Source organism: Tamandua tetradactyla, chromosome 6, assembly GCF_023851605.1.
Source record: "Tamandua tetradactyla isolate mTamTet1 chromosome 6, mTamTet1.pri, whole genome shotgun sequence".
In the NCBI taxonomy this organism is placed as follows: domain Eukaryota; kingdom Metazoa; phylum Chordata; class Mammalia; order Pilosa; family Myrmecophagidae; genus Tamandua; species Tamandua tetradactyla.
The window spans coordinates 3,275,735-3,300,472 of NC_135332.1; the positions used below are offsets into that span (position 1 = coordinate 3,275,735).

Below are 24,738 nucleotides of genomic sequence, written 5' to 3' on the forward strand. Positions count from 1 at the left end.
TTTTTATATTTCTCATCCCTCAACAGAAATTTTGCGAGGGGTAGTAGGCCTGTTTTATTCCATCCTAGCACTTACACTCAGACTCTCCTAAGAACCCAGGAGGGCCGTGTTTTTAACCAGAAATTGAAATCGAACCTCTCCCTGGGAACCCGGGAAGAGTCTCTTCGGGGCAGTGCCCACCCCCCCATTACGGAAGGCAGCATCCTGGTGGGGGTGGGGCTCAGCTTTGATCCCAGGGAACCTATTGTCCCTAGAGACACCCTGCCCAACAGGTACGAGGGAAATTGCCGTATGCTTTCTAGGGCGGCAAGGAAGGGTTTGGGACGGCAGCTTGGAGAGCAGCCGGGCGCGGGAGCCCGCAAACACGGGTGGGCTCAGCGAACTCACTAACTGGGCGTCTCCGGGAAACTTCGGGCGGGGTCCGCCAGCTCATGGGCTTCCTTCCTTTAAAATCCATCGCTAAACAGAGTAACCCCACTTCTCACCCAAACTTGTGGAAATTAGTCCGGCGCGGGTTTGGCCAGGCGGATCCGGGAAAGGCGCGACCCAGGCGGCCAGGCCACTACAACGCCTGTCAGCGGCCCCGGGCGCCAGCCCCACCGCCTCGGCTGGGGTCGGTCCTGGGAGGGGGGGCTGCTACACAAAGACGGCGGAGGAACCTCCTGGACTCGGGCGGGAGAGTTCGAGCAACCGGACAGGCCTGGGCCAGTCTCGGAGTGTCCCCGGAACGGCCCGACCTCTCCTCGCGTCACGGCCGGGTCGTCGTCTCCGCCCGCCCTCAGCCGCTCTGCGAGGCGGCTGCCTCCTCCGCCGGCGCGGGGTCCCCTGGTTAACCCCTGCCTGTCAGTCCGGCCGCTGATTGGAGGAGGAGAGGCGCCGGGGCAGCGGGGACCCCCCCACCCCAACCTCCCTACTCCCCTCCCCCTCTCCCCCTTCGTCGGCTCTTCCCCCACCCCCCCAGGACCCCCCCTGCCTCCCAGCCGTGCAAATCTCGCGAGGAAACACGCGGTTTCACTAGTGTGTTTACACCGATCACTACTAATCCGGACCGAACCGATCCGGATTAAGGGGCCGGAGGCGGGTCCCGGGCACCATCGGTTCCGACCCCCCCCCCTCCGCGCCGCACCCGAGTGGCCCCTGGCCGAGCGGACCCCCACCTCCCGGTCCGGCCTGGGCCCTCCTGCGCCTCCCTTGGCCTTTGTCCGGCTCTAGGAGGCCGGTCCCGCGCCCCCCGCGGCCGCCCGGGCCCGGGCCCGCGTCGGGCGCCTGGCTCTGTACGCGAGCCCGGGGATCTGCGGCCTCCGCGTCCCCCCTCCCCCGCCCGCCCTCTCGTGGAGCCCGGCGCCGGCAGCGGCTGCCCGGGCGGGGGGTTGCGGCGCTCAGGAGAGGCCCCGGCTCCGCCCCGGGCCTGCCCAGGGGGAGAGCGGAGCGGTCCGCAGCCGGGTTGGGTCGGGGCCCCTCCCGGGAGGAGCGTGGAGCGGCGGCGGCAGCGGCAGGTGAGAAGCTGAGCCCTGGGCAGAGAAGGGCACCGGGCCTGGGGTATTAACCGTCCCGGGACCTCCTCGGCCTGAGGAGAATGCGGCCGGGGCCCACCCGGGGCCCGGCTCCGGGCCGCAGCTCCTTCGTGCTGAGGCGGGAGGGACGCCCTGAGGGCTGCGGGTCGCCAAGGGGCCTGGCCGAAGATGGGGGAGGCCCAGGCGGCCCGAGTCTGGGAGTGGGGCCGACGGTCGGCGGGGAAACTGGGGCGCTTCTGCAGCTGGAGGCCCCGGCAGCCTTTCGAGCGCCCCCGAGAGCTGTCCCGCCCTCCCTTCGTGACAGGTGGGCCTGGAGTTGGGAAAGTTTGGAGCCGGCAGACGACTAGGGTCGCCGGGACCAGGCCCCATCGGTTGGGTTTTCTGGCTGTGGGCTACAGGGAGGATCCCATACCGAGGCCCCGCAGGAATGAAATAGAGGATATTTCCTTAACATGAGTTGACATTAAATGAAATAACCGCCGGGGCGTCATTTTCCGGGCCCGGCCTGTGATGGAGGTTTGGGAAATGTTCGCGAGACCCTGGGGTTTGAGGGAGGCTGCAGCCTCTGCGATTCCGGCCTTGGTTAGGGCAGGGCGAGACGCAAGACGCGAGGAAGGACATTCACTTAGGAGAAATTCTCTCAATCCCCTTTTCTTTTTCTTCTCTTTTAAAAATGCCTTCGGAGAAACGCCTGATTTGCTCTCTATGTTGCTTTTGTATATGTGGGTAAAACTTTGATTTGTCACCTTTTCATTCTCCTTTGCCCCAGGCTCACAGTCCTGAAAAGGAAGTGAAACCGGAGGATTTGGAGGGCTTGTTACTGAAAATTGTGGAGTTGTTAGATTACAGAAGAAAATGTGTGATGTTTTCAGTGAACTTTTAAATCATACCAATCATTTCAATAACTATTTAATAATATATTTAGAGGGGTTCTATATCGTGGTATATGCTCCTGTTCCACTTTTCGTATCGAAGAGAGGTTGCCATTTCGTCTTGCAAGAGTTAATCTCTTGTAAAGGATGGACATGTTTGTTGAAAGTAGCCTGTGCGTTAATTGGTCATGAAAGGAGTTTAAAAATGGTGTCCTCCTGCCCCTCCCTGCTTGGAAGGAGTGCTAAAAGCAGATGTGTAGAGTCAAGAGAAACCTCCCGCTCTAGGGAGTGGTCAGAAAAAAATTTTGCAAGGAGATGGTTATAGACCTATATTAATTTCCTGTGAATGCAAGTTGATGATTATACCATGGGTTCTCTGATTAAATTTCAAATAATACCTTTCTTCATGAGCCAAGGTGAGCTCTTCAGAGAAGGGAGCTCTATGTAGTGTTATTTGAAGTTATTTATAGATTTTGAGTCATGCTATATTCTTTTGATATTATTAATGACATATTTTTAGTTTGTGAAATAATTCTTGTGTTTTTGGGAAAGAAAAATCTGAAAGTACTTAGCTAGAATTGAAAGGTATAGGACGAATTTTCTTTTTACAAGCTAGTCCTAATTTTATTTTCACCTCTGCTCAACTTTTACAGAGATTATACGAAGGATTTGAGTTATTTTGCGATTAAAGTCAAATCAATACTAGGAAAGAATAAGTATCCTTGCTAGAAGAGGACTTTTGAGTTGCATTCTAACTTTAAATGTACATTCTAAATTTAACACACTAAGTGGTGTTTTTAATCAGCATATTGTAGCTTTTCTTTTGTCTGTTATATTTATATGAGCTTTTCCTGCACGTGACCATTCAGCGAAATAATTGTTGTTTTGTCATATCTAAAAATCAGTTCCTTGCATATTAGTTTTCATGATCTTACAGCCTACTTTTTCTTTTTTTAGTAGAAATGATGGAAGAATTGCATAGCCTGGACCCACGACGGCAGGAATTATTAGAGGCCAGGTTTACCGGAGTTGGTGTTAGTAAGGTGAGTAAAATGATGATACTGAACACTTAAGCACATTTAAAAGCAGTGTGAGTGCACCATATTGATAATTTAGTTAGTTTTTAGTGGAGAACATTTGATTCATACTTCCACTGAACTTTTAAATCCTACCTTTCATTCCATTGATCATTTAACAGTACATTTGAAGATGTTCTTTATGTTCTTTTCATCCTCTAAATACAGGAAAAATTTCCCATGAGTCTTTTTGCTAACTTTGTGTGTATCTAGATTCTATGCCATATTTTCTCAAAATTTCTCACTCATTCATTAAAAAAAGCCCTGTTAATTAATACATTACACAGCTTCATTACACTGGACTTTTTTTTTAAACATCGGCAGGCACCAGGAATCGAACCCAGTTCTCCTGCATGGCAGGTGAGAACTCTGCCACCGAGCCACCATTGCCTGCCCCTACACTGGACTTTTTGAATAGTTACTTGGTAGAGTACTGAAAAATCTGCCTCTGTTAAGTCTGTCTTCCAAATCTGTAGTTCACTGGGTTTCTCCTGGTTGTACCCCCAGACTGCTTTCTTTTTCCTCCTCCTCATACATTTAGTTTGTGTGTTTTATCGTGGGGAACATGAAATAAGACCAAACCCCCACTAAGGAGTGGGTTTTACATTAAGCAGTTTGCACTTTCTTGTGCATCTTTATATCTTCCATCTACTCTACCCCTCTGCTCATGGAATATTTATGAGTTTAATATAGATGTAAAATATACTTCTGATGATTTTTTTTAAAAAAAGCTTTATCAATCCAAGACTTATTTGGGCTTGAGATATGTGAATTTTTGATCTTTGATTTCATGTGATACATTTTTTTCTGTGCTTTTGAAGAAATCTATTTCTTGTCAATAGAGATCACTGCCTTTGGGCTTGTGATCCTGACTTGCCTATGCATCATTACAGTTTGAGAATTACTTCATGAAAACAAACCTATATGTTAGTCTTTTACTTTGGTTAGTTGCTTCTTAAAGGAGAAGGTGTTCATCAAGGTTTAATTAGGAAAAGCAGCCTCTTTGGTAGGTCTCATAATTTTGTTAAGTGGGATAATTTGGTAGTTTTTGTTTATAGTCAACAAATAGTAAGTGCCTACTGCATGCTCAGCATTGTGCAGGGTGCAAGGCACAGTGCCTCCATATCCCTAGAGTGAAGAGAGAGAGAAATGACATTGTGTTGAGACCTAGCTGTATTAGACAGTGTACTTTGGTAACACAAGATTTGTTTTGTAGTTCTTGATTTCTTTGGCCTGTTTAATTAAATAACTGACTTTTGTAGTACTCTGGAGTGGTTATTCACCTGAGTGTTGGCTAGTGAAACTATATGTGTTAATGTAAATTTTCTGATCTAGGTAAAGTAGCTTCAGCTAGAAGTGAGCAGTGTATTTGAGTGTTAAATTGATCTTTGGTTCAGTTGATTAATAATGACCTTTGATATGTCTTTTCACTTGAAAATTCAGCATAAGGCTCATATTTAAATTTGTCTGTTCAAATAGTCACCTACTGAGTAAAAGTCAGTAAGTTTATATTCAAACTGTACATAGTTTAAACTCATTTGGATTTGTTAGGCTGTTTTTCTTTTACTGTTTTGAGGTTCTTCTTTTTTTGGGGGGGAAGGGGATGTGCATGGTCAGGGAATCAAACCTGGGTCTCCCGCATGGAAGGCAAGCATTCTACCACTGAACCACCTGGGCACCGTTTTTAGGTTCTTGATGGCTACATTCACTTATTTATTTATTTATTTAGTGCATGTTCATCATCATGATCATTTCTTAGAACATTTGCATCAATTGAGAAAAAGAAATAAAAAGACAACAGAAAAATAAATAAAACAAAAACAGAAAAAAAAATTATACATACCATACCCCTTACCCCTCCCTCCCTTTCATTGATCACTAGCATTTCAATCAAAATTTATTTTAATATTTATTCCCCCTATTATTTATTTTTATTCCATATGTTCTACTCGTCTGTTGACAAGGTAGATAAAAGGAGCATCAGACACAAGGTTTTCACAATCACATAGTCACATTGTGAAAGCTGTATCATTATTCAATCATCATCAAGAAATATGGCTATTGGAACACAGCTCTACATTTTCAGGCAGTTCCCTCCAGCCTCTCCATTACATCTTGAATAACAAGGTGATATCTACATTCACTTTTGATGGGAATCTCAGTTTTGGGAATGAGTAACATTCTGAATTTTGCTGCCCAGGCCCAAATTAAAATCATGTCGAAGGTGTCAGAAAACTATAATGCAGTAACCAATTTGTTTAATAGGAAGTTCTGTCTTTAATATTTGATAAACAGAAATTTGTTTTAAGAAATTTTTTTTACAATCTCCACTAATAACCTACTTTTTTGATTAATGGTCCAGTCATTGGTTTCAGTTATATTTAATAAAAAGGGTTATATAGATGTATATCCAGTTTCATATGTGCCATTAACCATATATTATTTTGATGTTTCTAGTCAAGGTGAGTATATTGATTATAATAAAAATATTATTCAGGAGAGTATATTTTTATCCAGATCAAAGAAATTTGAAAAAAGTGAGTAAATTATGGCTTGCAGAATTAGGGAAAGGAAAAGAAAATCTCCATTTTGTACTTTTACCTGCAAGACATTGTACCTCTCAGACCATTGATTTGAAATAGGTATGGAGAGAGGGCCATGGTAGTTGGGAGAAGAGTGCTTTTGGAAAAAACTTCTCTTAACCTTGAATTCCTTGTTATGGGTTATAATTTCCCAATGAGGATGTCAATGTGTTCGTGATATATTTCAGTTTTGCAGAGATCAAAGTGGGGGTTTCAGCCTTTGCTGCTCCAAACAGGAGAGCAGAGTGATTTTTCCTGTGATAGTGCCATCTAGTGGGAGTGCTGCAGCCTCATAGGCTGCCTCTTGAATTTGTCCTAACCATAACATTTTCAGTACTTTTTGATATCCTTAGAAGGAAGAAAGTCACTACTACTATGGATTCTTTCCTAGTGGACAAGTGGCTACAGTCTTTGAACTTCCTGGTTATCATAGATCTTTGTCATGTTGCTTCAAGATTTTTTACACCACAGATTAGATATATATCACAAAACCTAGACTAAAACAAAATGGCCAAGCCGCGTTTATTATTTACATTAAAATTGTTCATTACTTATATTTAGTTTTTTTTAATACACACATTTCTAATTTTCTTACATTTATGTACGTTCAGTTTCTCCTTCTATTACAATATTTTATTCATAATCAGGTAATCCAGAAATCATTTGTTTTGGGCTTTGAGATGCACTATGTGGATTTTATTTAATAGATAAATGTTTTCTGTCATTTGTGAGTTGATGATAGGGGTAGCTTATAGCGGACTCTTCTCTGTCCTGGCTGCCACTTTTTTGTAGGCTCCTTAACCATCCTCAGCATTTTTTAGGTGATATGGTTAAATTGGTTTGTGAGTCTACTTATTCATATCTTGTTGACTTGATGTTGTGAGCTGTCCTACTTTTTAAAGATCTTTTATATTACGCACTGGGTAATCCACTACCAGTAATGTGAAACTGTTCAATACATTGTATTCGTATGTTTTCAGTTTATATTTCCTACTCTGCTTCATTTTCACAATTTAAGTTCAGGTAGCTTCTGTGATTCTGGAAGCTATGTCTAAAGAATTCCATCTCTGCATGTACTTATTTGAATATTACCAATAATATAACAGTAACCATTTATATGGTGCTAGCTATGTGCCAGGCACTATTTGAAGTGCTTTAATATGTTAAAAGCAATAAGAAATGAATTTATTCTTTTATAACAAGGATACTGCCGTTAACAAACCTATACTTAACACCTCACTAGATTAACAGACATTCTCCTTTCTCTTTTTATAAGGCATATAACTGATACCCACTACACTGTTCCCACCAGTTGAAATAGAGACTTACCAAGGATCACTTTATGACAACTTGTATTTGTTATTGTAATTACATAATTTAATTCAAAATCACATAAACCCATAAAATAACAAAATGAAAGAATGCTTGTTTCTATGCAAACTAAGTTAACTGTCTTGGAAAGACTAAGTATAAGGTGAGTCAGTAAGAAAGATATATGTAAAAATTTATACATTAAAAAAGAATCTGGACGAATTCTTCATTTACATCCTTGGCAAGTATCTTTTAAGTTCTGGTTTCATTTTTAAAGTAACCGAAATTGGAAATTGTCGATGATAGATTATGATATGGTTTTACAAGCATAGAACTACACTCAGTAGTTATAACTCAAAAGGCCTTAAATCCTACATCAATATACTGGCAAAAAATTACACATTTACGGGTTTTACGTTCAAAGAAAATGTGTAAGGTACAATTTTTTAGAATCCTTATCCTTTTTTTTAACATGGGCAGGCACCAGGAATCGAACCTGGGTCCTCTGGCATGGCAGGCGAGCATTCTTGCGTGCTAAGCCACCGTGGCCCTTATCCTTTTTTTAAAATAAATATTCCAGTCATTGGTTTCAGTTGTATTGAATAAAAAGAATTATGTAGTATATGGCATTGAACTAATATAGGAGCAGAATGAGAAGGCAAAAAAAGTGGGATTGTTTCTTGGGCACAGTAAGAATCTCTGTAGAACTTGAAGAAAAAGATGATAAACTTTTAGATCGTATACTTTTTAGTAGTACTACATGGTAGACATTTGATGTCTTAAAGGAAAACGATCTATTTTTTTACCTTTTATAAATTTTTAGATCTGATAATTACTTTAAATGATCAAATTTGTTCTTTCTTGTAATGCAGTTAATTACATCAATCAGAAGTTTTCAGTTATGGATATATCTAGTATTAGCTTTTTCACATACAAATGAATGTTTTTCACATTTAAAAAATGTTTAGTTTTACATTTAATACATGATTAGACAATACTGAATAATAGTCTAAAGTCATTGCAAATGAAATTTTTTAGGGAGTACATTGACATTTTTTATTATGCTTGTTTTTATGTTGTCTTCTCCTTTTCATTACTTTAGTATTTGAGTCTCCCCTCACTGCACATGTGGTCAAGCATTAGCTCATGTCACGTCTTTTTCTGAAATTTCTCAAGCATTTGTCTGCCCCATTGCTGATGTCTTAATTCAGGCCTCCCTCATTTATGAGTGTAATAGGCAGTCTCTCCTTCTCCATTCATCTTTCTCTCTAGTTTTATTTCATAACATACCATTGTGGGATGGGAGATATGTCTAGGGGTGGATTATTTTTATTTATCCTGCTTGGGATTCAGGGACTTTTTGAATCTGGATTGCTGTTTCTTTTATCAGTTCTGGAATATTCTCAGCCATTATCTCCTCAAATATTTGCCTTTGCCTCATGCACTGTCTGGTATTCTCCTACTGGTACTCCATTTAAACATGTTAAATGTTTTTACTGCCTCTTCTTTGCTTCTTACCCTTTTTTCTGCGTTATTTGTCTTTTTATTTTTCCAGGGACTCAATTCTGGGTAGTTTCTTCTGATCTCTCTTCCACTTCACTAATGTTCTCTTTAAATGTGTCAATTTGCATAAATCTATACATTGAGTTCTCACAAGAGCTAGTTTAGTTTTGGGTTGCTATATCCTGAGGAAGTAGTCCTTGGAGGCCCTGCTGAAAGTGTGGTGGGTTCCCCAGATTCCCTTCATTGGGCAGGTCCTGGTCTTTTCTTTAGAATTAAATCAACAAATAACCTGAAATAGAGATATTAGAGATTTTTTTTCGGGGGGGGGTGTAGCACTGGGCTGACCTCTCTGGATTGTCTTCTTCACAGATTATAATGCAATAATTACATATTTCATCTTTTTATAGTTGGTAATATAAAATGATTTAACACTTCTAGAGTGTGTGCATGTCCCCCTGCGCCATAATGGATAGAGAATCTGCATCTGGTTTTCCTCTTAGGAGTTGTCACTTCTTATCTGCTTTCTTTTTTCCTGTATGTGGTTGGCATTGTCATCACTCATGGCTTTTAGAATCATTCTGTTATCTCTTATTCTCCTTTTACATTAAATAAAGAGTAAGTTGAAAGATTTTTAAAAATTTTTTATTTAAATAAAAAAAGGCAAGAAGAAGAAAAATAAGGTATATTTTCAATGATTTCTTATTTTATACCTGAGTCTACGTTTGCTTTGGCTTCATCAGTATGCCTATTCCTGTTCTTCGCCTTTGTTAGGTTGAATGTTCTCTCAAATTATCAGAGATAAACTCACCCTGTTGGTGGTGAGTTTCAGTTGGTCCCAATTACTACTAGATGTAATAAAATTAGTTTAGAATCTGCCTCCTAGTATGTTAGTTGCGGTTAGGTAGTCTTAGACTATTCTTTCCAACCTTTTACAGAGAGTTGCCCTAATCCAGAAAGACCCTTGGCTTTTTCTAGTCCCAAATATTACGTCCCTAAATTTTTAGGTATGTTTCTTTTATCATTCCTGGAATACCTGGTGACTTTGGCTTGCAGAAGGACTTGCCTTCTCATCTCTCTGTTGTAGTTTGTTCATTTGGTAGCCTTTTATCTTAGTGTGGGGTCACAGAGCTTGTTTGCTTAGGTTCGGTTGTTCCTAGTACCTGTCCCTAGTCAGATTTTCCCTTCTTATAGAGACTGTTATGGAAAATCTATTTTATAATTTGGGCTATTCTTGTTTTCTACGTGAGGCATACTCCTTTGCAGATTGAAAGAGTGAAGAATCTGGAGTACCAGTTGAAAGCCCTTCTTCTCAGTTTGACTTATCAGTTTTGCCTGTTTTCTAAGGTTCTTTCTTATGATGGGCTGGCTCCTTGTTTTTCTTCCCACTCTCAGTACACTAGTTTTTAAAATCCTGTCTTTACAGTTAAACAATGGAATACAGTTATACTACTTCAGCCATCAGATATAAGAGGTGTCGTTCCTTTCATAGATATACCATGTGCTGAGGAATACTCATTTAGTTAACACAATGAGAATTCAGTTTGATTGTCTTTGAGTTCCTGTATAATTTGGGATACAGAGCTAAGAATGGAATTTTCAGTATAGTCATACCTTATTCTTTAACATACTCTTTCTTAAAAAGCCGTATATAATGCAAAGTATACTGGAATAGAAATAATCTAGTTTTGATCCTAGTGCCATCTAAAAGTTAGCTGTTAGGCTTAGAAGTCATTTCAACTCTCTGAGGCTTTTTTGTTAAAAAATTTTATTTTTCACGAACAATATAAAAAGAGGGAGCCAGATTTGAGATAGGAGAAAATAAAATTAAAAAATTCCACACAGGTATCATACTATCAAAGAATGAGCAGTGGTGTTAAAATAGAAAACCCTCAGGAATAAAGGCTGGAACAAAGTCTTGGCAAAATTATTTCCTTATTAATTCCTTTATTATGTATATAGGCTTTGGGGAGTTTTGGGTTGTAGAGAATAAATGGTGGTGAAAAAATATAGGAGCAAGAACAGTACCTTGCTCTACCCATTTAATGTACCCTGAGGACAGCAAAAAGAAAAATAGAGTTGTAGCATTTCTCTAGAAACATTCTCAAAGGAAAAATGATGACTGTTTTCTAGTCTTAATTGGACGATTAATACCTAAATCGTATTTCTGACCAACCTCTCTTTATGCATAAAGAAGGAGCATAAAGAGAGGTTGGTCATTAAACTTCCCTCTTTTGTTGAAGCTTGACCTCTGCTCAACCAAGAGGCAGCTAAAATGACAGTTCTTTTTCCTTCTAGTTCATGTTCTGCAAAAGTCTTAGAAGTCTTAGAAATTCTGTTAATATTTGAACATGAACTAGTAATAATATTCAACTTTTTTTTTTTTTTTGCTAATAGTATCATTGCCCCAGGAATTTGAAGAACTAAGCCTTCATGTAAGTTGGTGAATTACTTAGCCTTTTATTTTAACCAAGTCATAGGTTAATTTTAAATGACAATAGCTAGTGATAGCCAGATTTGCCATACTGGCATTTATTTATTTATTTTTAAAATTTTTTTATTTTTTGCATGGGCAGGCACCGGGAATTGAACCCGGGTCTCCAGCATAGCAGACAAGAACTCTGCTTGCTGAGCCACCATGGCCCACCCCATACTGGCATTTATTTTAATCTCAAATATGTGAAAGTCCTCTAAAGACTGGTAATGCCCATTATGATAACAAGGTGCTAGAATCTGTTGTAATGGGTGCAACTCATATGACTGATAACTTGTATCTACAAAAGAGTAAAATAAGTGACTTTTGTCGTACAAGCTGTTGTTACAGTTGGCGTTCATTTAATTCTGGTTTTGCCTGACTCTAGAGGAATAATGCAAAATAATTGTGAAGAGCAACTCATCTCAGGAGATGGTACTTGTAGTTCACATACCTTCTGTTATACTAACTAACTTTAGCAGTTAGGTTTAATGTTCAAATTTAGTAGAAGCTACTAGCATCAAACCCAAATTAACTTATCCAGTCACCATTAAATTAACAATTGATCAAGTAGAACCAAGCCACAAAAATTTCCATCATCTGAAAAGCCATTTGACCAGGTTATATGATGATCTGGATAAGGGAAAGGAAAGAGGACATAATTTCAATTACTGAGATAATGGTACTCAAATTTTTCAGTAGTTGAATTCAGCAAATTTTTATTGATCCTATTCTGGGTCTAGGTGTTAGGGAGATTAAAAACATAAAACAGATGCTCCCTGAACTCTTGAGGCACTTATGATCTGCCATACAAAGATGAAAGTGGATGTGGAGATATTGAGGTATTATAAGCCCAAAAGAAGGGAGCATGTTAATTTACTTGTGGTCAGATTGTGTATGAGATATTTTCTCTGTTGCTCAGAAAGCAGAACTAAGATCACTGTGTAGGTTTTGGCTAAATAGAAGGAAAGCAACCTAAGAAAAAATACAATGAATGAATAAATCACAGTGATAATACAGGGTAGCTTGGTTTGAAGCTTAACAGTAAAAGAGGTTCCTTTTTAAAGAATCAATTTAATTTTGATTAAGTAATATATTCACATAGTACAAAATTCAAAAGATTTCATAAGCATACAGTGAAACATCTTTTCATTGTTCCCTTATACTCTTGTTTTCCCACCTTGGAGACAGCTATTATTAGCAGTTTGTTATAGTTGCTATAAGAATATGCATATGTATTTGTACATATACATATGCATATCCCTCCTCTATTTTTTAAAAATACAAAGTCAAGCATGTTATATACTCTATTGTGTATTTTGCTTTTTATACTTAAAAGAACTTAGAAGTTATTTTATATTATTAGTACATATAGAGCTTCCTTGTTCTTTTTTATTTTTTTTTCAAGGCTGTTTAGTATTCCATTGTACATCTGAACTATAATTTTTCAATTATAGTTTCCTGTTGATGGACACTTATATGCTTCCATTGTTTTCTAAATATAAGCAATGCTATAGTGAATAACCTTGAACGAAATGTGATTTTATATGTGTCCAAGTATGTTTATAGAATAAATGCCGGAAAGTGAAATTGTTGAGGCAAAGGATATGTGCATTTGTAAGTTCAGTATTGCAAGGCATACTCTCCGTAGAGATAACTAATTTATATTCTGCCCTCAATGAATGAGAACATTTGTTTCCTCATAATCAAGAAATCAAGCATGTTAAGGGAGTCCATGGACAGACTTTGTGGTTTTTGAACCCTGTATAATGATAGGTAAACATTTGTATATGGATGTATAGGTGTATATTTTTCTGGAGGAAGGTTCCATACTTTTAAATTATATTCTTAAAGAATTCTGTGGTTAAAAATAAGTTAAAAACAAAGCAAAACAAAATACTTTCTGGCAGTTAGTTGCCCCACATTAGAACATATTATTTTGTAGAATATTTCTCCTTTGCAGGATGAGTGGAGTAAAAGCTATGTAAGTAATTTTAGACACATTGTATGGAGAGGAATCATGTAGGAGACTGGACTCAATCTAATTCTCAACCTTTTCTTCTTCCTTCCATTCCCTGGAAGGCCATGTTTTAAAGACTTTTTTTTCCCTATTCAACTGAATTAATTAAGCACTAATTTATTTCCCCAGTTTTATTAATCAAGGTTAATAAAGAGTTGAAACCCTTTCACCTATAAAGAATTAATAAAATGTTAGCTAAAGGCAAGGTCTGGGGTGGTGGTGCAAGGATAGTTCAGTGGTAGAATTCTCTCCTGCCATGTGGGAGACCCAGGTTCGATCCCTGGCCCATGCACTTCCCAAACAAATGAACAAACAAGCAAATAAACAAAAGAAAAAAACTCAACCAAACAAAAATTTAACAAATGGTGCTTTATCACATGAAAAAAGAATGGAATGTGACCCCCACCATACAGCATATAAAATAAAAAATAAAAAAAAGTTAGTGAACAGCAAATCATTTTGACAGTTCAAATAGGCTGAGTAGGTAAAAAATACATCAGAGACCTCCATTATTATTTTTAGGCATTATTGCAGTGTCTGAGGAATGAACTTGTATACCAGATAACCTCCAAGGCCCTTTTGAGTTAACTCTTTTAGCTCTCTTTGGTTAATTTCTTTTGGTTTACATTTTCTGTGTGTATATAAATAAAATTCCGAGGTTTAAATGAAGGCACTTATTAAGTTCAACTACGAGTAGTATTGCAGTTTCCTGTTGATGGACACTTACATGCTTCCATTGTTTTCTAAATATAAGCAATGCTATAGTGAATAACCGTGAACGAAATGTGATTTCGTTTTCACTGTAACAGATTCTATAGGACTTTCATATATTGGGATAATGGAATTAATTTATAATATGCATATTACTGAAAGTCACAATTCCTAGTTTGTGGGTACTGGAGAGAAAATAGTAGCTATCTATAATGAATTACAAAGTTAGGCTATTTACTATATTTAGAAATGGTGATATTGTATAAAGCCTTCTCTTTTTTACATACTCTATTATTTGGTTGCTGGTTTGAAAGAAGATTTTTCTAGAGATGATTAGGATATTTTGGGGTGGGGGGAGTAAGGTAAACTTGAACCTATATGCAATGCTAAATACTGGAGCAAAAGTTTTAAAATTCTGAGAAACCAGAATTTTAAAACCAGGTTCTAGGTTTTTTTTTATACAGAATTATTTATTTTAGAGAATTTATTTTAAGTAGTTCTCCAGAGTTTATTCAGTTTTGAAATAGAAGCTCAGAACAACATTCTTTTTATGGGTCATCCTTGTAGAACTTTTAACAATGACATTTGCAGTGATGGGATTCTGCTTTTACTTCCAAAGCTTTCATTTAATGAGTTTCTAAAATCTGATCTATGGTATTCATTTCAAATAATATTCAAATTATTTGAACGCAGACTGTGATAAGTTAAATAATCATACCACTAAAAATCAAAAGCAGAACAAAGACGTGATAGCTGCTAATCCCCCAATGGAGATAAATGGAATACTTAAAACACTCACAGACATGCACACACACAAAATCCTAACAAAGGGGAGCAAAAAGAAAAAAGAAACAAAGAAACTTTATGATAAATAGAAAAAAATGGCAATATGGTAGATTTAAACACAGCCATATTGATAATTACATAAATGGTAAATGGTCTGTATTTCAATTAAAAGAGCCTGCCAGAGTAGATTAAAAAAAGCAGGGTCCAACTGTATGCTGTCTACAAGAAACACACTTTATTTTTATTATTGAATTTGTAATTAAAAACCTTTCTACAAAGAAAACTCTAGATCTTCATTGCTTTAATGATGAATTCTATCAAACATGTCAGGAAGAAATAATGCCAATTTTTCACAAGTTCTAGAAAACAATTATGTAGTTATGTTTTCAAGGTAAGCCAGCATTACCTTGATATCAAGCTAGGCATAAACATTATGGAAAAAGAAAACTACATCCCAGTAACCTTCATAAATATATATATATGCAAAAATCTTTTATACAAATTAGCAAACCAAACCTAGCAGTATAAAAAAAGGATGATACATCACCATCTATTGGGTTTTATCCCAGGAATTCAAGGTTGAATTAACTTTAAAAATAACTTTTTCGCATATTAACAAAGGTGAAAAGCAAAATGACCTTGCAATACATGCAGAAAAGCACTTGACAAAATGTAACACTCAATTTGTGGTAAAGATGCTCAACTAATTAGAAATTGAAGGCAGCTTCCTTAATCGAATAAAAGGCATCTATGAAAAACCTACAGTTAACATTTTAATGGTGAAAGACTGAATGCTTTCCCTCTAAGATCCAGAATAAGACAAGAATATCTGTTCACACAGTTTCTAGTCAGCATGCTTTGGAGGTCCTAGACAGTGTAATAAGGCAAGAAAAAGAAATAAGCTTATAGATTGGAAAGGAAAAGCTAAACTGTTTATTTGCTGATGATATGTTTGTGCATTATAGGAAGTTGTAAATAAATCTATAAAAAGTCTTCTAGATTTTTAAGTTTAGCTAGTATGTAAGGACAATATATGAAAATCAATTGTATTTCTGTTATACTGGTAATAAACAATTAGAGATTGAAACTTAAGAAAAATAACATCTTCAGTAGCATCAAATAATATATAATATGAAAAAGTTCTTCAGGAACAGAAGAACGAGAATATTTCTTAGTGTTCCTTGTAATAGAAATTACCTTGTATTTCCAGTTCATAGATGAGGACATTCAGGTGTAAAGGATTAAAGGACATTCATTTATGAGCACATGTTTTTTAAGTACTGTATGTAGCAAATACCGTGCTAGGGGTATAGCAATGAAAACGAAAAATGGTCTTTGCCTTCAGGGGGCTATCATCTAATAGAGATTAAGAGGAGAAACAGATTTAGGGCACTGAGCTCCAGCTTTGGCATAGTATTTTTGACTTGAATAAATGGTTCAGAGTTTTTATCTTTTAGTTATGTCCTAAATGTTGTGATTTATTGACTATTCTGGCCTCTGTGTGACACACTATTTTATTATAATACACAGTTGGTTTGTTTGGTTAAAGTTTCATGTTAAAGATAGTTTGTGCAGATCCATTCCATACAGGGGAAAGGAGGTAGCTAATCTTCATTGAGCACCAACTACATTTCAAGCATTGTATTACCCCTTCCCATTATATAGTATTAGCTCATTTAATCTTTGCAATATCCTTAAGGTAGGTGGTTTTTCCTCTTTTATCACAGATGAGAAGACCAAAGCCCATAGAGCTTTAAGTGATTTGCCCAGTTTCATACAGTGGTTCAGTGATTCAGTCCCACACCTTTCTGACTTTAAACTGTTGGTACCAGCTGTTCTCAGTCATTTTTCTATTGGTCACACCCCTGGGCCATCCAATTCTTTCCCACTCAGGAAATGCAAGTAAGTGAGATTAATTTTTTATAGCACTAACTTTGAATCTCTTTATTTTATTTTGTTTTAATGGTAAATCACTCAATCTAAAAAACAACTGTCATTGACAGTTTGATGCCCTTCACAGCTTATGTCAAGACACCAGTTGGAAAGCAGCTTTGATAACACTCTGTTTAAGATTGCCAAGTTTAACTTTGAGCCACATGCCTATACTTGGAAGTATATGTTTAGAGACATAAGTAAACTAGTTGGTAGTGTATACATGGGTTTTTCCAAATAAGCCATGATCTTTAATGAAACGTTAATTGGAAGGTGGACAGATGAACTTATGTCCTGGTGGGAGATTTCCCAGTTGCTTTTCCCTGACCATATATGTGGAAACCCAAAACAGAGCTAAAGTTTTTGAGTATGAGATAGAGCCAGTGGTTATATAAACTTATATGGAATTACTACTTTAAACTCTAGACCTTGAAAGAGCATAAACAGGTATTAGTGATTGTCTACTCTCTACAGATGAGAAAACTGAGACTCAGAGCTATTGACTTGCTGAAGGTTGTGCCACAGTAAATAAGTGGCAGAACTGAGAAACTAGACTTCTGCCTCCTATCATTATACCAGTTTATTGGGCTCTGCAATAGGGAATTTGTTACACTGTTGTTTCAGGAGGTGGAGGGGGTTTGTTTCTTATAGATTAGGTAATGATCTCTTCACAATGGTAAAAGTCAAGAACCTGAACTTAATAGCTATTGACCTTTCTTCAGGGTTGCATAAAACCACCTGAGTATTTTAAATCTGCCTGTATTGATCTTTATATATTTTTTCTTGTTCTTATGATCTTTTCTTCTATGTTATCTTTACAGTGAATTTGCCCTAGGTTTTGTGCAGAGCCTCTATTTCTGTCTGTAAATATTGAATTGGTAGTTTTAATCTATAAGGGAGGTTTTTTCTTTAGCAAGAATAGAAAGCTAAGAGCATAAATTGTAAGTTTTATATTGAATATGTAGTAGTCTGTGTGGTTAGCACTTCTGCATGCATTGAAATCATACTTCTTTCCCTTTGGACTAGATGTATTTTTGTAATGATTAATTTTTAGTTATGTAAGAAATGTATGTATACTTTTATAATAATGAGAATTATAATTATGTTGAAATGTTTGGTTTGTATCCATTTAGATTTTCAAAACATTGTACTTTTACATGCATGCATATTTACCCAGAGAAAACATACAGTGCTGGGTTTTGTGTGTGACTTTTATAAAAATTATATTGTATTATAATTATTGTCCTACAACTTGTTCATTTTTTACTCAGCAAATGATTTTGAGATCTACTATATATATGATGCTGTTGCTGCATGTAGACCTAGTTTGGATAACTGTTCTTTAAAAATCACTCTGTAAACACATTTGTAGAACAGTATTATGTCATTTATTTAAAGAATCTTAAATGAGGTAAAAAATTTTAAAGTAGAGGAAGAGAACTGTAACTTATCCTTTACATAGATGTTTGAGAAGCATTGAAGAGCAGAATTATGTTTGATACTTTTTGTATCCACCATAGTAGCAGCACAGTCCCATAGATTTAAGTACTTTCTGTTTTCAGTAATATCTATCTGCTTGCACTGGATTTCTTTAACAGCTTTATTGAGATGTAATTCATATACCATATAATTTACTCAATTACATTGTAGAATTAACTGGTTTTTAGTATATTCACAGCGTTCTGCAGTCATCACCATAATTAATTTTAGAAAATTTTCATTTAGAACATTAGAACATTTAGAACATACACATCATCCTGAAAAGAACCCTTGTCATCCCCAAATCTCCCTATCTGTTCCACCCCTGGGTAAACTCTAATGTACTTTTGTCTCTATAGATTTGCCTATGTTGAACATTTCTTATAAATGGAATCACACAGTGTGTTGTTATTTTGTGCCTGGCTTCTTTCACATAGCATAATGTTTTCAAGTTTCATCCATGTTGTAGCATATATCAGTACCTTATTTCTTTTTATTGCCAAATAAGATTCTATTAAATAGATACATCACGTGTTACTGATCCATCAGTTGGTGAGCACTGGGTTGTTTCCATTTTTTGGCTATTCTGAATAATGCTGCTATGAACATACATGTACAAGTTTTTATTTAGACATGTTTTAATTTCTGTTAAATATGTGCTTAGGAGTGGAATTTGTTGAATTGTGTGGAAACTCTGTTTAACCATTTCAGAAACTACTAGACTGTCTAGTATTCAAACTGGCTGTATAAATTTACATTTCAACCAGCAGTGTATGAGGCTTAAAATTTCTCAAAATCCTTGCCTTATCTGTCTTTTTTATTACATGCACTGGATTGTTAGTGAAATATGTAGACTCCCATAGGCCAGTTTCCAGGGCAGTAGACCATCAAAGAATGCCTTTTTGTTGTTATCGTTGAGCTGCTTGTTTCATGGGAAAGGCTATTATTAAATTAAATGATTCAGGTTTCACATGACTGAAATATTAAAAATTATTAATACTGGTTAATGGTTTTCCTGACAGAATACTTTAGTATTTTTGTTTTTTGAGTAAAACACAGTCACTCACTTAAAATCACCTCATTTTTGGTAAAAAATTAAATGGAAGGCAAAAGTGGACTCCATTATTTTATCTATGCCACCCAAGCATGTTTGCTGCTGCTGCCATTAGAGTTAAGCCAGTTGATTGAGCTGAACATCTCTTCTGGTTTTCTAATTAGTTAACATCACTTGATATTAAGGTTTGTTATTATAGTAAAAGAGCTACCTTCATTACCTCCATTTGCAGTTATAAAATTGTTTTGAAATAGTTTGTGATAGTGCTGCCATTTTTAAATGTCAAAAATATTTTTTCCTTTTAAAATAGTTTTTCTTGAGGAGGCATGACTGAGGATGATTTTATAAGTTAAAGATGTACAGTGCTCTCTGCCCACTACTAAAAGGCTCAGTCAAAAGCCCACATTTGGAATATTATGGAATTAATGTGGATATCTTTGTTATGGTATTAAAAAGTGGTGCTACTAAAGACTAAAACAAAAAAAAAGGAAAATTATTTTTACTTTTACCATTAAGTCCAGCCTTTAATAATTACTCTTCTAACCGCAGGTAGTTTGAAGCTGTTGTCAGCTGTGCCTCTTTATACCAGTCAAGCTTAACCATTATCCATTCTAAGCAGCCAACTAATTCCAAGGAGGAAATGAGGACTTTATAAACTCAACAAATGTTGACATTTAAACTTTTACTGAAGTGCAAGATTAACCTTTGGTCCCTACTTCTAGTTTTTCTTGGTTTATGTGGGCTTCCTTCATGTGCAAAGGCTGGTATGAACATTTGCATCTCAACTTCAGTTTTTACAGGTTTATAACTTACCCACTAAGTTATCCTTAGGCTTATAACTGATGTATTATTTTAACCCCCAAGAGAGTGCATTTTAAGTATATTAGAAAAGTGCTTTACTTTTTTGGGAATCATACTTTTCTAAAAACAGGAAATTTCACTCATCCAAATTAAATAACTGTCCATTTAGGTTTTTACTTTTTAAAAAATAGTGGTATGAGACAAGGTAAACAGTTTTAAATATTCCATTAAAAATGGACCTTTTACTCAGGGATCTTAACTTTATCATAATTAGTTTTAAAACAAATCTTAGTAGCTTCTTTTTGAGACTTAGTTATTCTTTAAGGGACAATTCCTGCCCCTCCCCCCCCCCGTGACTTAGATAAAAGTAAGCATTTTTTCCTAGTTAACTATTGTTTATCAAATATCAAATAAATTATTTTATTTAGAAAGTAAGGTAAATGAAAATACCACATTTAAACTTACGCATATTAGACGAAGAAGTACTTAACACACAAGATTATCAGTTTGCCATTCAATTTAAGGTTTTAATAAAAACAGAAAAGAAACAAAGAGGGAAAAATGAAGATACAAGAAGAAATAAATACATTGCAAACAGAAGATTAGGAATTAAAAAATCCAGAGTTGGAAAATTAGGAAACAAAAGGAAAAAGGGAAATAAATTGTATATAACAAAAGATGCTGAAGAGAAAAAAAAGACTGAAAGTGGATATGGTTAGTTACATGATATTAGTATGAAAGACAATTAAGTAGATAATTTCACCCAAAAACAGTACGAATTAATGTTTACAAAATAAGCTGTAAAAGCTAGAGTAGAGTCACGTACCAATGAAAAATTGAGGAGATTTATATAAAACTACTCTCTCACCCTCCTTGAAGGGGACAGAAATTCATTCCCTAATTATTACTGGTGTTCTGAACATTCAAAGAATAGATAATTCTTATGTTAAATAATAGCATAAGAAGTAAAAACTCTGATAAGAAAACCTGATAAAAATGAAAATGTTAAAAGTATTACCTAATCTCATTTACTAATAATAGATGTTTAAATTGAAATAAAAATACTAGTAAATGGCCATAAAAGATAATTCCTTTATTTTATTTTAAGTGAAATGCCAGACAAATTTAATATCAAAAATTCATTAATATATCTAGAATCAGTTTAGCTGAATTGTTGAGAACACGTATTTTAAAGCTATATCTCCTTGGTCCAGATCCAGCTCAGTGACCTTGGGCGAATTTAATAAACTAAAAATTCCATGCAAAAACATAAATGAGAGTAATAATAATCACCTGCATTATCAGATTGTTAATAGGGTGAAATATGCTAATATAGATTGCCTGGCCTGTGTAGCAAGTACTACATTAAGTATTGGGTCATTATTATTACTTTACAATAACAAGTAAATGATGTTTACATAGTAAACCTAAAAAAAAAGTTTTATTTTGAAATAATTATAGAGTCACAGGAAGTTGGAAAAAATATACCTGGTAGTGCTATGGCACATTTCAACCCATGTGAACATTTTGCATATGGTACTGTATAGTATAATACTAAAACCAGGAAATTGACATTTCTACACTCCACATTGCTTATTCAGATTTCGCCAGTTATATTTGTAGTCATGTGTCTGTGTGCGTGGTTTGTGGGTGTACTTCTGTGCAATTTGGTCACTAATGTAGCTTCTTATAACCACCACCACAGCCAAGATGCAGAACTGGTTCATCATCACAAAGCTGTCTCCTGCTACTCCTTTATATATATAACTACCTATTATCCCTCAGATCCTAACCCCTTACAACTACTGATATATTTTTCATTTCTCCAATTTCAAGAACTATATATATATGGAATTATACAGTGCACAACCCTTTGAAATGGGCTTTTTTCACTCAGTATAATTTTCATGAAGTCCTTCCAGATTGTTGCCTGTATCATTGGTCTGCCATTTTTATTGCTGAGTAGTGTTCCATGGTATGGACATACCACAGTTTGTTTAACCATTTACCAACTGAAAGGTGTTTGGTTTGTTTCCAGTTTGGGGCTATTTTGAATAGAACTGCTCTGAACATTTGTATAGTAGTATTTGCATGAACAGGTTTTTATTTCTCTGGGATAAATGTCCAAGAATACAATTGCTGGGACATATGATAAAATGCAGTTTTAGTTTTAGAGGAAACTGCTAAACAATTTCGCAGAGTGGCTGTACATTTTACATTCCCACCAGCAGTGTATGAGTGATCCAGTTTCTCTGCATCCTTGTCAGTATTTAATGTTGTCTCTATTTTATATTTCAGACATTCTGATAGGGGTGTACTGATATTTAATGTGGATAAAATTTGCATTTCTCCAGTGGCTAATGATTTTGAACACCTTTTCATGTTCCTCATTATATCTTCTAGGTGAAAATGTCTTTGCTGTTATCTAATTGAATTGTTTTTTTTACTGTTTTTATTTCTTTATATTTCTTAATTTCAAGTCCTTTGTTGTATATGTGGTTTGCAAATATTTTATCTCCCAGGCTGTAATTTGTCTTTTATCCTGTTAGGGTATTTGGCAGAGCAAAGTTCTTAATAAAAACTCATTTTATTAGTTTTTCCTTTTATGGATTGAGGTTTTGGTGTCATATCTAAGATTTAGTTCTAGGTCCTGAAAGTGTTTTCTGGTTACTTTCTAAAAGTTTTATGGGTTTAATTTAAAAAAAAAAAAAAGTACATATATATATATATATATATATTGACACATCCTCACACACATACAGTCCATACATGGTGTATAATCAGTGGCTTACAATATCATCACGTAGTTGTGTGATGTCACACAGGATCATTTTTTAGAACATTTGCTTCACTCCAGAAAAAGAAATAAAAAGAAAAAAAAAAACACCTCATACATACCATACCCCTTACTCTGATTGACTACAAGTATTTCCATCTACCTAATTTATTTCACCCCTTATCCCCCTATTTACTTTTTATCCATCTATTTTTACTCATCTGTCCACACCCTGGATAAAAGGGGCATCAGACACAAGGTTTTCACAATCCCAAGTCACACTGTAAAAGTTTTATTTTATACAGTTGTCTTCAAAAATCAAGGCTGCTGGAACACAGCTCAGTAGTTTCAGCCACTGAAAACTGTTGTGTTTTCCTCTAGCCCTCCACTCCACCACAAATTAAAAAGGGATATCTATATAATGCATAAGAATAACTCGCCGGATAACCTCTTGATTCTGTTTACAATCTCTCAGCCACTGAAAGATTTTTGTCTAATTTCTCTCTTCCCCCTTTTGATCTAGAAGGCTTTCTCAATCCCATCATGCTGGGTCCCGGCTCATCCCAGGAGTTCTGTCCCACATTGCCAGGGACATTCACACCCCTAGGAGTTATGTCCCACGTAGAGGAGGAGGGCAGTAAGTCCACCTGCCGAGTTGTCTTAGAGAGAGAGGTCACATCTGAGCAACAAAAGAGATTCTCTTGGGTGGCTTCTTTTGCATAATTTTAAGTAGGCTTAACCTGTCCTTTGCAGGAATAAGTTTCATAGGGGCGGACCCCAAGATCAAGGTTTCCACCCATTGATCTGGTTGTCCCCACTGCTGCTTGTGAGAATATCAGAAATTCTCCAAATGAGGAAGCTCAATATTTCCTCCTTTCATCCAAGTCCCCCAAGGGGATTTTGCAGATATTCTTTATTCACTGCCCCAGTAACTCTGGGATATTTCGGGGCATCACATTAACCTGGACAAACCAATCAAATCTCACACTCTATTCAAGATTCCATGTATTTATGGTGTTCAATTAAACTGACCCTACAAGTTAAATTAAGTAATGCACTATCCAAAATATAAATTTTGCACCAGATGAATATGGGTTTAATTTTACACTTACGTTCTTGATTCATTTTAAGTCAACTTTGTTTAAGGTGTGAGGTTTAAGTTGAGGTTCATTTTTTGGCCTATGAATTTACAATTGTTCCAGCACCATTTGCTCAAAAGGCTATCCTTCCTTTATCAAATTGCTTTTGTACTTTTGTCAAAAAACAGATTGGTATATTTGTGTGGTTTTATTTCTATCAGTTTTAAGTATTAAATGTGCTAATATTGAATACCTGGCCCATAAAAATCTTACGTAAATGTTGGCTATCATTATTATTATTACTGAACAATAGCAATTAAATGCATAAATTGTAACTTTAAAAAATATTAATCTTGTTTTTAGTTATAACTTTTTAAAAAATCATTTGGATAAATTCAGTAACCATCTATACTTTCTAATTTAAAATGTTAACAATCATTACAGTTTCTAATAGTAAAACACTAGAGATGCTGCCATTTAAATGAAGAACAAGAAACAGTGTGCTCTGTGATGGTGATTATTCTATATTGTTTTAGATAGTGCAGTAAAATGTGAAGCAAATAGGTTTAAATTGTGGAAAGAAATAATCTTATTATTTACAGATGCTGTTGATTTTATAACAACACAATCAAAAGGAGTAAACTGATAATGATTAAAAAGAATAGCAATTCAATAAAGTGATTGCTAAATAATAGTCCGGAGTGGTAATTGTTATTTCTAGATTTTGAGGGGCTGTTTTATATATGTATAACCTGGTCTTTAGAGGTAAGAA

The 24,738-nt window shown here is 36.3% G+C and overlaps 1 protein-coding gene across 7 annotated transcripts in view; it reads left to right on the plus strand.

Moving 5' to 3' along the window:
• Window positions 1-251: 251 nt before the first annotated feature.
• Window positions 252-24,738, plus strand: part of TLK2 (tousled like kinase 2) — a 160,738-nt gene continuing 136,251 nt past the window's right edge. For 2 of the 7 annotated variants that reach the window (XM_077163478.1, XM_077163482.1), the window contains exons 1-2: window positions 1,362-1,496; window positions 3,344-3,429. In XM_077163478.1, coding sequence (XP_077019593.1) covers window positions 3,349-3,429 — 81 coding nt within the window. In that variant the 5' untranslated portion in view covers window positions 1,362-1,496; window positions 3,344-3,348. Of the gene's footprint in view, window positions 273-1,361; window positions 1,497-3,343; window positions 3,430-16,572; window positions 16,748-24,738 lie in introns of those variants that run through there. The other 5 variants (XM_077163481.1, XM_077163483.1, XM_077163480.1 and 2 more) reach the window with 4 other exon arrangements.